Source organism: Muntiacus reevesi, chromosome 16 (assembly GCF_963930625.1).
Source record: "Muntiacus reevesi chromosome 16, mMunRee1.1, whole genome shotgun sequence".
NCBI classification, from domain to species: Eukaryota; Metazoa; Chordata; class Mammalia; order Artiodactyla; family Cervidae; genus Muntiacus; species Muntiacus reevesi.
The window spans coordinates 24,579,656-24,594,435 of record NC_089264.1 but is presented as its reverse complement, the minus strand read 5'-3'; the positions used below and the strand labels follow the sequence as shown (position 1 = coordinate 24,594,435).

The following is a 14,780-nucleotide window of genomic DNA, read 5'->3' as shown; positions in this document are numbered from 1 at the left end:
TGATGATAGCCATTCTGAATGGTGTGAGGTGGTAACTTTTTGTAGTTTTAATTTGCATTTTCTAATAATTAGCAGTGTTGAGCGTCTTTTCATGTGTTTATTGACCATCTGTATTTCTTCTTTGGAGAAATGTCTGTTTAGGTCATGAAGGCTTTTATTTTTAAGGTCAGGTTCTGAAATTTTATTATAGTATAAGCAGGCCTATAAAAAGAATTTTATTGATGGAAATGGAGAAAGGGATAAAAATGTTATTTAATAACAGTAAAATAATGAGGCTATTGTTTTCCTTCTTCTATTTTTATTTTTACTTTTTGGCCACATTGTGTGGCCTGCAGGATCTTAATTCCCTGATCAGGGATAGAACTTGTGTCCTCCTGCAGTGGACGCATGGAGTCTTAACTACCATGAAAGAACGTCTCTCCTTTTTTATTATTAAATGCCTAATATACTTACAAATTCTTTCTAAATAGACCTTGAAACTTCAGAGAAGAAAAATGGTCTATCCTTGGGTTTAAGTGATAGAATGAGTGCATTCTGGTTTAATAGCATTCCAGAGAGAAAATATTTAGGGCTTTTATTACACAGTTCAATATTTGTCAGCAATGGAGATGATTGACTAAAGAACATATAACCTGCATTTAATGGTATATTATTCAGAATAGGTGTTTCTCAGACTGCGTATGGAATATCGAGTTTAAGAATACTTAGCAATATGTTATTAGGAATAAAGAGGACATGGTGGTAAGGGAGAAACAGGTGTGTCAGGCAGCTTCAGCTTGCAGAGGGACTGAATTTTGTGATGCTCTAGAGAACAGAACCAGGGAGGCAAACTCTAGTTTTAGCCATAAGAAAAATTTGACCTCTCTGCAAAGCATTTAAAGAATGTTAAAAATGGCCTTGCCCTCAAAAAGCTGTGGTCCAGTGATAATTTTGAAGAATTAGATTAAATAATGCACATGAAAGTACTTTTAAAAATGTCAGCTATGATATATGTGAAAGTTGCTATTGTCTCCCTGAATTCTTTTTCTCAAAGGAAGTGTGTGAAAGTGTTAGTTGCTCAGTCATGTCTGACTCTGTGACCCTATGGACTGTAGCCTGCCAGGCTCCTCTGTCCACAAAATTCTCCAGGCAAGTACACTGGAGTGGGTTGCCATTTCCTACACCAGGGAATCTTCCCAACCCAGGGATTGAACCCTGGTCTCCCACATTGCAGGCAGATTCTTTACCATCTAAGTCACCAGGGAAGCCCATTTTCTCAAAGAAAATAGATGGAAAAATATTAAAGAAACAAACACCAGAGGGCATTGTGGTAGCATGTAGAAAACAATGACAGTCCAAGATGTTTGAAGACAGTTAATGTATCTTAAGAAATAATTTTTTTTCCTTCTAAGAAGTGATGGTATTGCTTTTATTCAGGTATTATTCACCCTGTTAACTGGCATTCTTAAAGATTTCTAATAATTGCAGATCACAGTATCCTTAAAAAAACACACCTGTGTATCTTACTATGTTAAAGAATGCAAACATTTACCTGGTGGATTTTTTGTTTCATATTTTTCTTCTGGAGGGTTAAGTTCCATTTCAGTTTTGTTTCTGTGGCTTTGTGCCCTAGAAATACTATAACTTGTATTGCCCCTAGTATTTAAAAAAGTAACATATTAGGGAATTTTCTGGTGTTTGGTTCAATGATTAGAACTTGGAGCTCTCACTGCTGGTTAGATCCCACAAGCCAAGAGGCACAGCCAAAAAAAAATCTGTAACATTTTGGAGAGGGATGAATTGAGAGTTTGGGGCTAGCAGATGCAAATTATTATATGTAGAATGGATAAACAACAAGGTCCTATTGTATAGCACAGGTAAATATATTCAATATCCTGTAATACACCATAATGAAAGAGAAAAAAATTTAAAAGTAACTTTTAAAAAGTAACAGATAACAATTAGAGCCGTCAAGAAAACCATACCGTTGTCAGTAGTTTGCAGATTGTTGTTTATGTCACTGAAGTGCAGTTTTTTTTTTTTTTTTTTTTTTGATGGTTTTTTTTTTTTTTTTTTTTTTTTTTTTTTTTAAATATTATTTTATTAGTTGGAGGCCAATCACTTTACAACATTTCAGTGGGTTTTGTCATACATTGACATGAATCAGCCATACAGTTACACGTATTCCCCATCCCGATCCCCCCTCCCACCTCCCTCTCCACCCGACTCCTCAGGGTCCTCCCAGTGCACCAGGCCCGAGCACCTGACTCATGTATCCCACCTGGGCTGGTGGTCCGTTTCACCATAGATAATATACATGCTGTTCTTTCAAAACATCCCACCCTCACGTTCTCCCCCAGAGTTCAAAAGTCTGTTCTGTACTTCTGTGTCACTTTTTCTGTTTTGCATATAGGGTTATCGCCACCATCTATCTAAATTCCGTATATATGTGTTAGTATACTGTAATGTTCTTTATCTTTCTGGCTTACTTCACTCTGTATAATGGGCTCCAGTTTCATCCATCTCATTAGAACTGATTCAAATGAATTCTTTTTAACGGCTGAGTAATATTCCATGGTGTATATGTACCACAGCTTCCTTATCCATTCATCTGCTGATGGGCATCTGGGTTGCTTCCATGTCCTGGCTATTATAAACAGTGCTGCAATGAACATTGGGGTGCACGTGAAGTGCAGTTTTTAAATGGAAGTTTTCTGCATATTAGCAGATGAATTATTGTTGCATGATTTTTATTGTTTCTGGAGTATTCTGTAAAAACTCAGCGTTATTTCTTACTTTAAGAGAGAGCTATTTGGGTAACTTAGACATTAGATGTACATTTTGGAGAATTATACTATTTAAATTCACTAGGAATTTCTGGGAACCTGGATGAGAAAAAAGGCCTTTGCTGCTAAAGGAATGATAATGGTTAACCCTTAAACCCCATACATATCACCCTGAGTTTTCACTGATTTCATAAATATTCCCAGCAGCTTTGTTAACAATAATGAGACTTTTTTTTTGTTTTTCAAATCAGAGAAGTAGCTGTGGAAAAATAAAAGACTGATAGAGGCAGGGATGGTGAGCAGGAGTGTTTGGAGAGAGAGAGGGAAACTACTGCCTCACAGCTTAGTTAATTGCTATTTTTTTTTTTAACTTTTTTTTTTTAAATTTTATTTTATTAGTTGGGGGCCAATTACTTCACAACATTTCAGTGGGTTTTGTCATACATTGACACGAATCAGCCATAGAGTTACACGTATTCCCCATCCCGATCCCCCCTCCCACCTCCCTCTCCACCCGATTCCTCTGGGTCCTCCCAGTGCACCAGGCCCAAGCACTCGTCTCATGCATCTCACCTGGGCTAGTGATCTGTTTCACCATAGATAATATACATGCTGTTCTCTCGAAACATCCCACCCTCACCTTCTCCCACAGAGTTCAAAAGTCTGTTCTGTACTTCTGTGTCTCTTTTTCTGTTTTGCATATAGGGTTATCATTACCATCTTTCTAAATTCCACATATATGTGTTAGTATGCTGTAATGTTCTTTATCTTTCTGGCTTACTTCACTCTGTATAATGGGCTCCAGTTTCAGCCATCTCATTAGAACTGATTCAAATGAATTCTTTTTAACGGCTGAGTAATATTCCATGGTGTATATGTACCACAGCTTCCTTATCCATTCATCTGCTGATGGGCATCTAGGCTGCTTCCATGTCCTGGCTATTATAAACAGTGCTGCGATGAACATTGGGGTGCACGTGTCTCTTTCAGATCTGGATTCCTCAGTGTGTATGCCCAGAAGTGGTATTGCTGGGTCATATGGCAGTTCTATTTCCAGTTTTTTAGGAAATCTCCACACTGTTTTCCATAGTGGCTGTACTAGTTTGCATTCCCACCAACAGTGTAAGAGGGTTCCCTTTTCTCCACACCCTCTCCAGCATTTATTGCTTGTAGACTTTTGTATAGCAGCCATCCTGACTGGCGTGTAATGGTACCTCATTGTGGTTTTGATTTGCATTTCTCTAATAATGAGTGATGTTGAGCATCTTTTCATGTGTTTGTTAGCCATCTGTATGTCTTCTTTGGAGAAATGTCTGTTTAGTTCTTTGGCCCATTTTTTGATTGGGTCATTTATTTTTCTGGAATTGAGCTTCAGGAGTTGCTTGTATATTTTTGAGATTAATCCTTTGTCTGTTTCTTCATTTGCTATTATTTTCTCCCAATCTGAGGGCTGTCTTTTCACCTTACTTATAGTTTCCTTTGTAGTGCAGAAGCTTTTAAGTTTCATTAGGTCCCATTTGTTTAGTTTTGCTTTTATTTCCAATATTCTGGGAGGTGGGTCATAGAGGACCCTGCTGAGATTTATGTCGGAGAGTGTTTTGCCTATGTTCTCCTCTAGGAGTTTTATAGTTTCTGGTCTTACATTTAGATCTTTAATCCATTTTGAGTTTATTTTTGTGTATGGTGTTAGAAAGTGTTCTAGTTTCATTCTTTTGCAAGTGGTTGACCAGTTTTCCCAGCACCACTTGTTAAAGAGGTTGTGTTTTTTCCATTGTATATCCTTGCCTCCTTTGTCAAAGATAAGGTGTCCATAGGTTCGTGGATTTATCTCTGGGCTTTCTATTCTGTTCCATTGATCTATATTTCTGTCTTTGTGCCAGTACCATACTGTCTTGATGACTGTGGCTTTGTAGTAGAGTCTGAAGTCAGGCAGGTTGATTACTCCAGTTCCATTCTTCTTTCTCAAGATTACTTTGGCTATTCGTGGTTTTCTGTATTTCCATACAAATTGTGAAATTATTTGTTCTAGTTCTGTGAAAAATACCGTTGGTAGCTTGATAGGGATTGCATTGAATCTATAGATTGCTTTGGGTAGAATAGCCATTTTGACAATATTGATTCTTCCAATCCATGAACACGGTATGTTTCTCCATCTGTTTGTGTCCTCTTTGATTTCTTTCATCAGTGTTTTATAGTTTTCTATGTATAGGTCTTTTGTTTCTTTAGGTAGATAGACTCCTAAGTATTTTATTCTTTTTGTTGCAATGGTGAATGGTATTGTTTCCTTAATTTCTCTTTCTGTTTTTTCATTGTTAGTGTATAGGAATGCAAGGGATTTCTGTGTGTTAATTTTATATCCTGCAACTTTACTACATTCATTGATTAGCTCTAGTAATTTTCTGGAAGAGTCTTTAGGGTTTTCTATGTAGAGGATCATGTCATCTGCAAACAGCGAGAGTTTCACTTCTTCTTTTCCTATCTGGATTCCTTTTACTTCTTTTTCTGCTCTGATTGCTGTGGCCAAAACTTCCAAGACTATGTTGAATAGTAGTGGTGAGAGTGGGCACCCTTGTCTTGTTCCTGATTTCAGGGGAAATGCTTTCAATTTTTCACCATTGAGGGTGATGCTTGCTGTGGGTTTGTCATATATAGCTTTTATTATGTTGAGGTATGTTCCCTCTATTCCTGCTTTCTGGAGAGTTTTAATCATAAATGAGTGTTGAATTTTGTCAAAGGCTTTCTCTGCATCTATTGAGATAATCATATGGTTTTTATCTTTCAATTTGTTAATGTGGTGTATTACATTGATTGACTTGCGGATATTAAAGAATCCTTGCATTCCTGGGACAAAGCCCACTTGGTCATGGTGTATGATTTTTTTAATATGTTGTTGGATTCTGTTTGCTAGAATTTTGTTAAGGATTTTTGCATCTATGTTCATCAGTGATATTGGCCTGTAGTTTTCTTTTCTTGTGGCATCTTTGTCTGGTTTTGGAATTAGGGTGATAGTGGCCTCATAGAATGAGTTTGGAAGTTTACCTTCTTCTGCAATTTTCTGGAAGAGTTTGAGTAAGATAGGTGTTAGCTCTTCTCTAAATTTTTGGTAGAATTCAGCTGTGAAGCCATCTGGTCCTGGGCTTTTGTTTCCTGGAAGATTTTTGATTACAGTTTCGATTTCCTTGCTTGTGATGGCTCTGTTAAGATCTTCTATTTCTTCCTGGTTCAGTTTTGGAAAGTTATACTTTTCTAAGAATTTGTCCATTTCATCCAAGTTGTCCATTTTATTGGCACAGAGCTGCTGGTAGTAGTCTCTTATGATCCGTTGTATTTCAGTGTTGTCTGTTGTGATCTCACCCTTTTCATTTCTTATTTTGTTAATTTGGTTCTTCTCTCTTTGTTTCTTAATGAGTCTTGCTAATGGTTTGTCAATTTTGTTTATTTTTTCAAAAAACCAGCTTTTAGCTTTGTTGATTTTTGCTATGGTCTCTTTAGTTTCTTTTGCATTTATTTCTGCCCTAATTTTTAAGATTTCTTTTCTTCTGCTAACCCTGGGGTTCTTCATTTCTTCCTTCTCTAATTGCTTTAGGTGTAGAGTTAGGTTATTTATTTGGCTTTTTTCTTGTTTCTTGATGTAAGCCTGTAATGCTATGAACCTTCCCCTTAGCACTGCTTTTCCAGTGTCCCATAGGTTTTGGGTTGTTGTGTTTTCATTTTCATTCATTTCTATACATATTTTGATTTCTTTTTTGATTTCTTCTATGATTTGTTGGTTATTCAGAAGCGTGTTATTTAGCCTCCATATGTTTGAATTTTTAACAATTTTTTTCCTGTAATTGAGATCTAATCTTACTGCACTGTGGTCAGAAAAGATGACTGGAATGATTTCAATTTTTCTGAATTTTCCAGGACCAGATTTATGGCCCAGGATGTGATCTATTCTGGAGAAGGTTCCGTGTGCACTTGAGAAAAAGGTGAAATTGATTGTTTTGGTGTGAAATGTCCTATATAGTTAATTGTTATTAACCTAGTTATTAATTTTACTAATTAACTTTATTAGTTAATAGTTTTAACTAATTAATATTACTAATTAAAAATAATATTCATAATGGCTATTCTAAGTTATTAGGGTTAGATTTGCATTTCTTTATATAGGAAAAAAAGAGGGGTATAGAAATGTTTTGGAAAAATTTCATTCAAAATGTCTAATACGAACTTTTCGGAGACTTGTTGAAGGAGGAAACAGACAGAATGGGCTCCATCTTGAAAGCAGGGCTCCATCTTGGGGTGGACTGTGGACTTTGAGCTTTTTGCCCAGTATCTATGGAAACGACACATCAACTGGAAAACCAGACCGCCTGGGTAGAAGAGCCCAGGGCTCTTACCTAGCCTCTCCATTGCCTAAAAGAATACCCTAATTATCTGTGTAACCAAACAGAATAATGAATTCTATTATGCTTATTGGGGTATGATCACAGGCCTATTGATAATTGATGATCACAGGCCCACTGTTAACTACCTAGGCTTAAGGCATCTGAATCACGAGTTAACTTTGATTGTATCTTTCTTTTCCTTTGTTCAGACTAGTTTCAGGGAATTTGGGGAGGTAGGTTTGGGCGGGTACACTTAGGGTATATAAGGTTTTCACAAAAACTGGTCAGGGTCCTTGGCTAAGAGGAGACTCTGCCTTGGGCCCACCAGTGTAATAAACTGCACTCTGCTATCTGCATTGTCCTTCTGAGTGAGTTTGTTTCCCCGAACGTGTGCTACAACATTGTGAGGATAAATTTTGGTATCAGACAACATGTATCCATTGAGCATTTCTAATAGAAGGTTAGATTCAAGGATTGTTCTACCTTTAAGGAGTTTACCAACATAGACTTGAAAATAACAATGGAAGAAGCTGCATGAGGTAAGATTTCACTAAAGATACTAAGAGCCAAAGGAGATCAGGGAATAAATACAGCTTTCTTGGCTTCCAAGATCTGAGAGGAGGTGGGTCTCAAGCTAAACCTAGGAAGGACTGAGGAAGCCAAGGAGAGGAGGGCAGGGCATGATGAGCAAGAACAGAACTAGCGTAGGGAATAGCATGAGAAAGGCTAACCACACATGGGGTGCGTCCTATCCCCCACAATGCCGACAAAGGGAGCCTTTACAGATGGATTAACTGGCATCTATTTCTAATGAAAGAGAATTTAAATAGAAATAGAAGTTTCTACTTTGAGATATTACTACCTTCCTCAGCCAAAACTTCAGAGAAGTTTATCTTCTCTCAGAGTTCAGTGTGGTAAACATTAAAAAAAACAAAAGAAAACCCCATACTAGTAGATTTCAGAAATTATGCTAAACTGAGAAATAGTCTTTGTTACTCTGATCTGAATTATTATCTATCTTATTCTTAAACTGTCCATTGTAAAATCTGTTAGTATAATAGTTTGAGAACTCTCATTTTGCTTTTCATATAAATCTTATTGTCTATTATGTCTTGTAACTATTAATAGCTTTATTTGCATTTATATAAGTACATTGTTCTTTGTAATTTCTAGTTGAATATAAAAAATAGATTAATACAAATTATTAATAGATTATTTAGTACAAATTTAGTAAATAAATGTTCACATTGTACATTGTGATAGTTATGAAAGAAAAAAGGGGGACTTATTTAATAAAAATGGAAATTAGAGAGTATAAATATATTTTCTTTTAAAAAATCTTTACATATATATATATATACATATACATATACACTCATTTATATAGTTTCTGATATCCCACTACTTGTGATTATAGTTCACAGTGGTGAAGTGGAGCTAAGAGAAATTAACAGGTATTAAAATTATTTAGCAGCTAATTAAGGAAGAGTAGCTTGTTACTTATTGTAAATTGTGTTACATATATGATGTACATTTTAATGATATATGTATCTTATTACAGTCTACATATCCATAATGATTTTTTTCTGGTAGAAAGCTTTTTATTATGGAAAAACTTAAACATATACAACAGTAGAGAGAGCAATATAATGAAACCCCATATATTTATCACCCCACCTAAAAAATTATAAACATATAGACAATCTAGTTTTATTTATGACCCCTTTATTCCCCACTTCCAGCTCTCCAGAACTAGTTTTAAACAATGCCCAAACATCATATGACTATTCATAAACATATCAACAATCATAGTTATTTAACATAGGAGATATTGATAAATTTTATAGATACAAATGCTATAATCTTTATAGCTATTTAATATTAGGTGTTAACTGCAAATATGTGTTTAAACTCATGGCTATCATTATTCATCATATCATGAATGGATTAACCAGACAGATTCAGATTTAGTCAGCTAGTATTCCAAATTGTTCCTGGTGTTGTCAAAAGAGCAGGACAGTCCGAATGCTGTTAAGAATAATAAAACAACAATCAGTATAATTTTCATGGTAAATTTCACCAAAACCTACAAATAATTTTTTTTGTTTGTTTCAAGATTCAGTTTAGTATTTCTGTACAGATACCTACTTTGCTCAGCCTAATTTCTTTTATCTTGTCAGCCACTTCCATTCATGACATTACTAATGTTTCATATGGTGTTAGTAAGCTGGGGGAAAATTTCGGACCCTCACTTGACTCTGGGCAAAGTTCTTGTTGCCCATTGGTGTTATAGAGAAGTAGAGCACTCCACCACAGGTGAGACTGTACTGTGATTTTCATCTTGGGATAACTGTTCTTGGCTCTCCTGTAGCTTAGAGAAAATTGGGCATCAAAAAAATGAGTGGTTGATGTGTTGGAATGTTGCTTTCGGAGAATTTAAGGACTTCTACTCCTTTAGAAATGTAAAAGCTTCTCCTGGACCTTACTGTTGGAGCTGTGAAATCCCTGGCATTAGCAGGTTGCCAGCATACATACTGTTTTCACCCAGGACCTGGAGCTACACTTTCCGATGGAAGAACTTCTGTGGCCTTTCTGCACCGTAAGTCAGGGTCATTGCACCGTAAGAGGCCAACTGGGTGTTGTGTTCCCTCCACTTCCTTGCTACTATGCAGTTGGTATGGCAGGAGGGTCTAACCTCAATTGTACTTCCTGTTCCTGTATAGTCAGCGTCCCTGGGGAGGCCCATCCTCTGCCTTCTCTTTTGCCACCTTTCTAGCTGTGTGGGCAGTCAGCTGGTTTTCTTCGTGAGCCAGGGGGAAGCAGGAGACCTCATTCAGGTGGTCTACCCCTCGGCCTCCATTTTACCGCTGATTATCAGGCCTACATGGTATAGTGTGGGAGTCTTGCCCAGGTATTGATAAAGTAGTGCAGCATTTTCCGTTTGACTGCTACTTAGTAGGCCTTGTGGATATATTCCATGACTGAGAAAAAGAGTGCTGGAGGAGCTATGAATGCCAGTTAGGCTCTAAAGTGAAAGTGAAAGTTGCTCAGTCATGTCCGACTCTTTGCAGCCCCATGGACTGTAGCCTTCCAGGCTCCTCTATCCAAGGAATTCTCCAGGCCACAATACTGGAGTGGATAACTGTTCTCTTCTCCAGGGGATCTTTACAACCCAGGGATTAAACCCAGGTCTTCCACATTGCAGGCAGATTCTTTACCATCTGAGTCACTAGAGAAGCCCAGTAAGGCCCTAAATCCTAATCTAACTCCTAATGTGATGAATACTACTTACAGGGTTATTAAGATTGTACAAGATATTGTGGGGCTTACACACTAGGTTACTCCGTGTAGCTTAAAGAATAATGCTTATTTTTCCTTTTCTTTTTTTTTTCTCTAGAAAATCTTCACTTTACAATATCTAGAAAGTAAAGCAACTTTATATCTGTATGGATTAGTTTCAGGTTAGCTCCTAACCATTGTTAGGATCCCAGAAAAAGACTGAATGAAGTCAAGAGATTTGGAAAAGTGTGGACAGGGAGAGACCCTATGAAAAGGAAGGAAGGAGAGCCCAGGAAGAGCAGGGAGTGGGGAGGGACTCATGAGAAGGAGCAGAATGCAGATAGTCATAAACAGAACTCAAGGATCGCTGGGGAGGTGGCTCAGACAGAGCCCACACATTCCACACTTGTGCTTTTGTTATTCGCTGGACTTCTGCTCATGGATTTCTTTTGCAGAAAGAGCTCTGCAACTTTAAAATAGAGGTCTAAAAGCAAGGGCTATGACAGATAGTTATGGTCATTGTCAGTACCCACAGATAATTAGAAGCGTTTGGAAAAAGAACTACCTCTACCTAACTCTTAAAACACCACCATGTGTGCGATGTTACAACTCCATTGTAGGCACGATTTTCTGGCAGAGTCTACTGCCTCCTGGAAGAGCAGAGGCCTCTGCCAACCTGTAAAACTTGTCTGAACTTGATGTCTCTCTCATTGAACTTGCCATTACTCTTGATACAGAAGATGTCTTATGTGGCCAATTCAGTATAGCTCATGGGTGTCCAGGTCTCTGCCTTTGATGTAGTTTGATGTATTTCTTATAGGATTCTGGATTCAGATCTTCATTCATAGGCTCCTTCTGTGAGTGTTTTACAGGACTAGACAGCTGTATGTCCAATGTGAAGGCCTCAGGGTAGAAGTATATACACTTTCACCCACTTGACATTGAATGACATGCTTGGTAACTGAACTGTAGGGAACTCGGCCATCCCACTCAGCTCAAGCTGCTCTGTGATCTTGGGAATTTCTTCTTGCCTCATTTCAGTCAGATAAGCACAGCTTGTGTAGACTTTTTACTTTTTCTCCATCAGCTGAGTTTTTGGAGGGAACTCAAATCTCTCATAGTCCTGATCATACCACTGCTTGTAGATATAGGTCTCCCTATCATCCTCTGCCATCAGGGCATCAGAATCCATGCCCCCACCAAGGCCTGGTTTTCTGATAGAACTTTCTAGACCTTTACTTTGCTGTGAATGTATGAAAAGCTACATATCCTCACATTTGCCTACTAGGAACAGCTCCAAGAGGTCTGATGTGATGTCATCCAGGTACTGTCTGCATTGAATGCACTTCAGAGGGTTGGTCTTGGAGGACACCACTGTTTTAGTTTGAGTTGTTTTTTCTTTTTCTCAGTTGGGTCTTCGGATGTAGTTTTGCATCTCTTCTCCTCTCTGCTGGCACTTTAATCTTGGACTTCCAGTTTCCAGAATTTTTTATCCTTATCTGTGTAATGAGAAACTTGTGATTTTACTCTTTCAGGTTATTTTTCTTCAGGTCTCTGGCAGCTAGCATCTTTGGGCTGTCTTCTGTGTTTCTTTCTATCTTTCTTATCTCCTTTATCCATTTCAGCCTGAACTTTTGGTTCTGTGTGGCTCCTCCTTAGATTTCTGTTTAGGTATTGGTTCTTTGCTTGACTTCTATATCTCTTCCTCTCTTTGTTCTTCCATTTCCAAGTGTGTTTATGGATTTTACTCTTTCTGGTTCTTCTGCAGTGAGTGGTCTAGCAACTGGTTCTCTGGATGTGACTTTATGGTTTTTTTCCTCTTGGTTCTTTTCTTCTTCATTGATAAGATTGTCCAATTTTGATCTTTCAGTTCCTTCCTCCGGTCTCCCTGCGAAACGAGATGTGATGGTGGTCTGCCCGGTAGTTTACCTTATAATCCTGGGTTGGCCTAAACTTTGTTTCTCATCAGACTGGCTTTTTCTAGGTATACAAAGTTTAGAAACAAGTTTGGGGGACTCGTTTTCCTTTGCTTTCCTCTTTCTGCAGTCTTTACCACTTGTTTTCTAGACATCCATTCACTTCCCAACTGAAAGCCTGAACTCTGTTCTCCAAAGACAGATCTTTATATAAAAAGGATTTGATTTTAGCCAGGTAGCCCTCCACTGATAATTCTTCTTTATGTAATTTACATAGTCACATAACTGCTTCTTTATTTCTGTTTGCAGAAATCCATGCAAGAGATTCAGTTTCTTCTTCACACATTCCTTTTCTATTAAGCTATCTGAAAACACAGGGAGTCTGCTCTCAAACTGCAAAGAAAATCATCTTCACCTCACTCAGCAGGGATGATTTCCTTTCTTTTTATTGAAGTTCCTTTTGATATGTTGCAGTGAACACATTTGCAAATTAGGAAGTTCATGTAGTAGGGATATTTTCTCAGGTTTCTTCCCCAGGAAATATCCTGGGTCTTCACACTGTGGATCTATTTTCTTCTTTTGCAACATTTATTCTCTGCTTCATATTCCTGTCATTTAACTGTATGCTTTCCCCCTACCTCTTTTGTGATATATTTTCTTTTTGTTGCCTTTTTGCATTTTCTCTATTTAATACTGTTCCTGGTGTTTTGTCCTTTGCTCCCGTTGACCAGTGCTGTGGTTATTTTAACCAAAATCATTGATCCTAGTCTTACTCCCCAGTTACTAGGGATCCCATAATTGGGTCACTTTTATAAATCAGTTCTTAGGATCTGTGCCAAGAGAGCACAATGTAGCTGAAATTGTAGACTTGAATTACTTACAGGATACCCATGAAAAACCTAGAAAATGAGAGAGTTGGGACATCCTTGACATATTGGACATCCCCCACTGCTCACATTTTCATGGTTTTCATTTGAATCTGATAATGAAGGGCCTGGAGTGGGCCTTCTATGTCGATTGCAGACCACAATGATTTCAGATCCAGGGCAATAATGTACCAAAGGAACCTGACATTATAATCTAGAAATCACTCTCTCTCCAGAGTAGCCCCAACTGAGTTAAAAATTGTTTATGAAGGGGAAAATGTGTGTCAGTTTATACCATCACTCTATTTTGGAACAATGTATGGAAATCAACTCTGAATATTCATTGGAAGGACTGATGCTGAAACTGAAGCTCCAATACTTTGGCCATCTGATGTGAAGAGCTGACTCATTGGATAAGACCCTGATGCTGGGAAAGATTGAGGGCAGGAAGAGAAGTGGGTGACAGAGGATGAGATGGTTAGATGGCATCACTGACTCTGGACATAACTTTGAGCAAAGAGAGAGTGAGTTAGTGAAAGAGAGAGAAGATAGTGAGAGACGGTGAAAGACTGTCTGGGAGATAGTGAAAGACAAGGGAAGCCTAGTGTGGTGCAGTCCATGGAGTCTCAAAGAACCAGACATGACTTAATATACTCCATGATATTATGGAGATAGAGTAGGAAGTTTTCTTTTTTCCAAATGGCCACTATTTAATCTTTTAAGGGTTTTGAGTACTTCTGATAATGTGGAAAGTGTCAGAAAAGACAAACTGATTAGTTTTCAACATCAAATGAAAATAGAATCTTTGTAAAGATTTTTCAGACTGCTCACTCTGAAATTTGGTAATTTACCTTTTTCCTTGGTACATTAGGTCAAATGCCTCATTGACTTTGTCAAAAGGTAGGGTATGGGATACCAATGCATCCAAATCCAATTTCTTATTCTTGTAGTCAGCAGCCAACTTTGGAACAGAAGTGACACCTTTCCAACCTGTAATTGCCCAAAATGTCAAATAAACACATGGGTCTTGACGTGAAGGGATAGTTTAACCAGCGTTTGTCAAATGACTGAAATTTTTAGGTCAGATATGGGTTGTTTCAAATAGATTATCCCCCTGCCATCTTTAATTTTTTTGTGTGTTTTTAATCTATTAAATTTTTTCTTCAAGAAAATTCAAGATTATTTTCTATTTCTAGATAAGGAATTATCTGTTTGATCCAAGTCTACCTTTTGTTCCCCTATATTGGTCTATTTTAATGTAAATTGGATTTCAATTTGCAAATTACAGTTATCCTTCTATAAAAATTCTGTTTACTTTCAAGTAACCAATAGAATAAATAGCTTTCATGTAGTCTTCAGATATGTTCTAGGTACTCAATATTTAAAAAAATATTTTTTCTTTCAGCAAGCTTCATTTTGATAATTTGAGTACTACTAGAAGGCAATGGCACCCCACTCCAGTACTCTTGCCTGGAGAATCCTAGGGACGGGAGAGCCTGGTGGGCTGCCGTCTATGGGGTCGCACAGAGTTGGACATGACTGAAATGACTTAGCAGCAGCATGAAGAAAAAAGAAAACAAAAAC

General features: G+C 37.6%; 2 protein-coding genes and 1 pseudogene across 3 annotated transcripts in view; 1 reads left to right on the top strand and 2 right to left on the bottom strand.

Moving 5' to 3' along the window:
* The window catches only part of LOC136147908 (alcohol dehydrogenase 1-like), a 195,885-nt gene that overhangs the window by 19,703 nt on the left and 161,402 nt on the right, over positions 1-14,780 (top strand). The gene's annotated exons all lie outside the window — the stretch shown is intronic.
* Positions 9,139-14,780, bottom strand: part of LOC136147907 (all-trans-retinol dehydrogenase [NAD(+)] ADH4-like) — a 33,197-nt gene continuing 27,555 nt past the window's right edge. The window contains exons 8-9 of the mRNA XM_065907250.1: positions 14,048-14,186; positions 9,139-9,163 (exon numbers count right to left, since the gene is read on the bottom strand). Of these exons, the coding sequence (XP_065763322.1) occupies positions 9,139-9,163; positions 14,048-14,186 (164 nt within the window). The remainder of the gene's footprint in view (positions 9,164-14,047; positions 14,187-14,780) is intronic.
* LOC136148103 (DNA (cytosine-5)-methyltransferase 1 pseudogene) lies at positions 11,676-13,088 on the bottom strand (annotated as a pseudogene).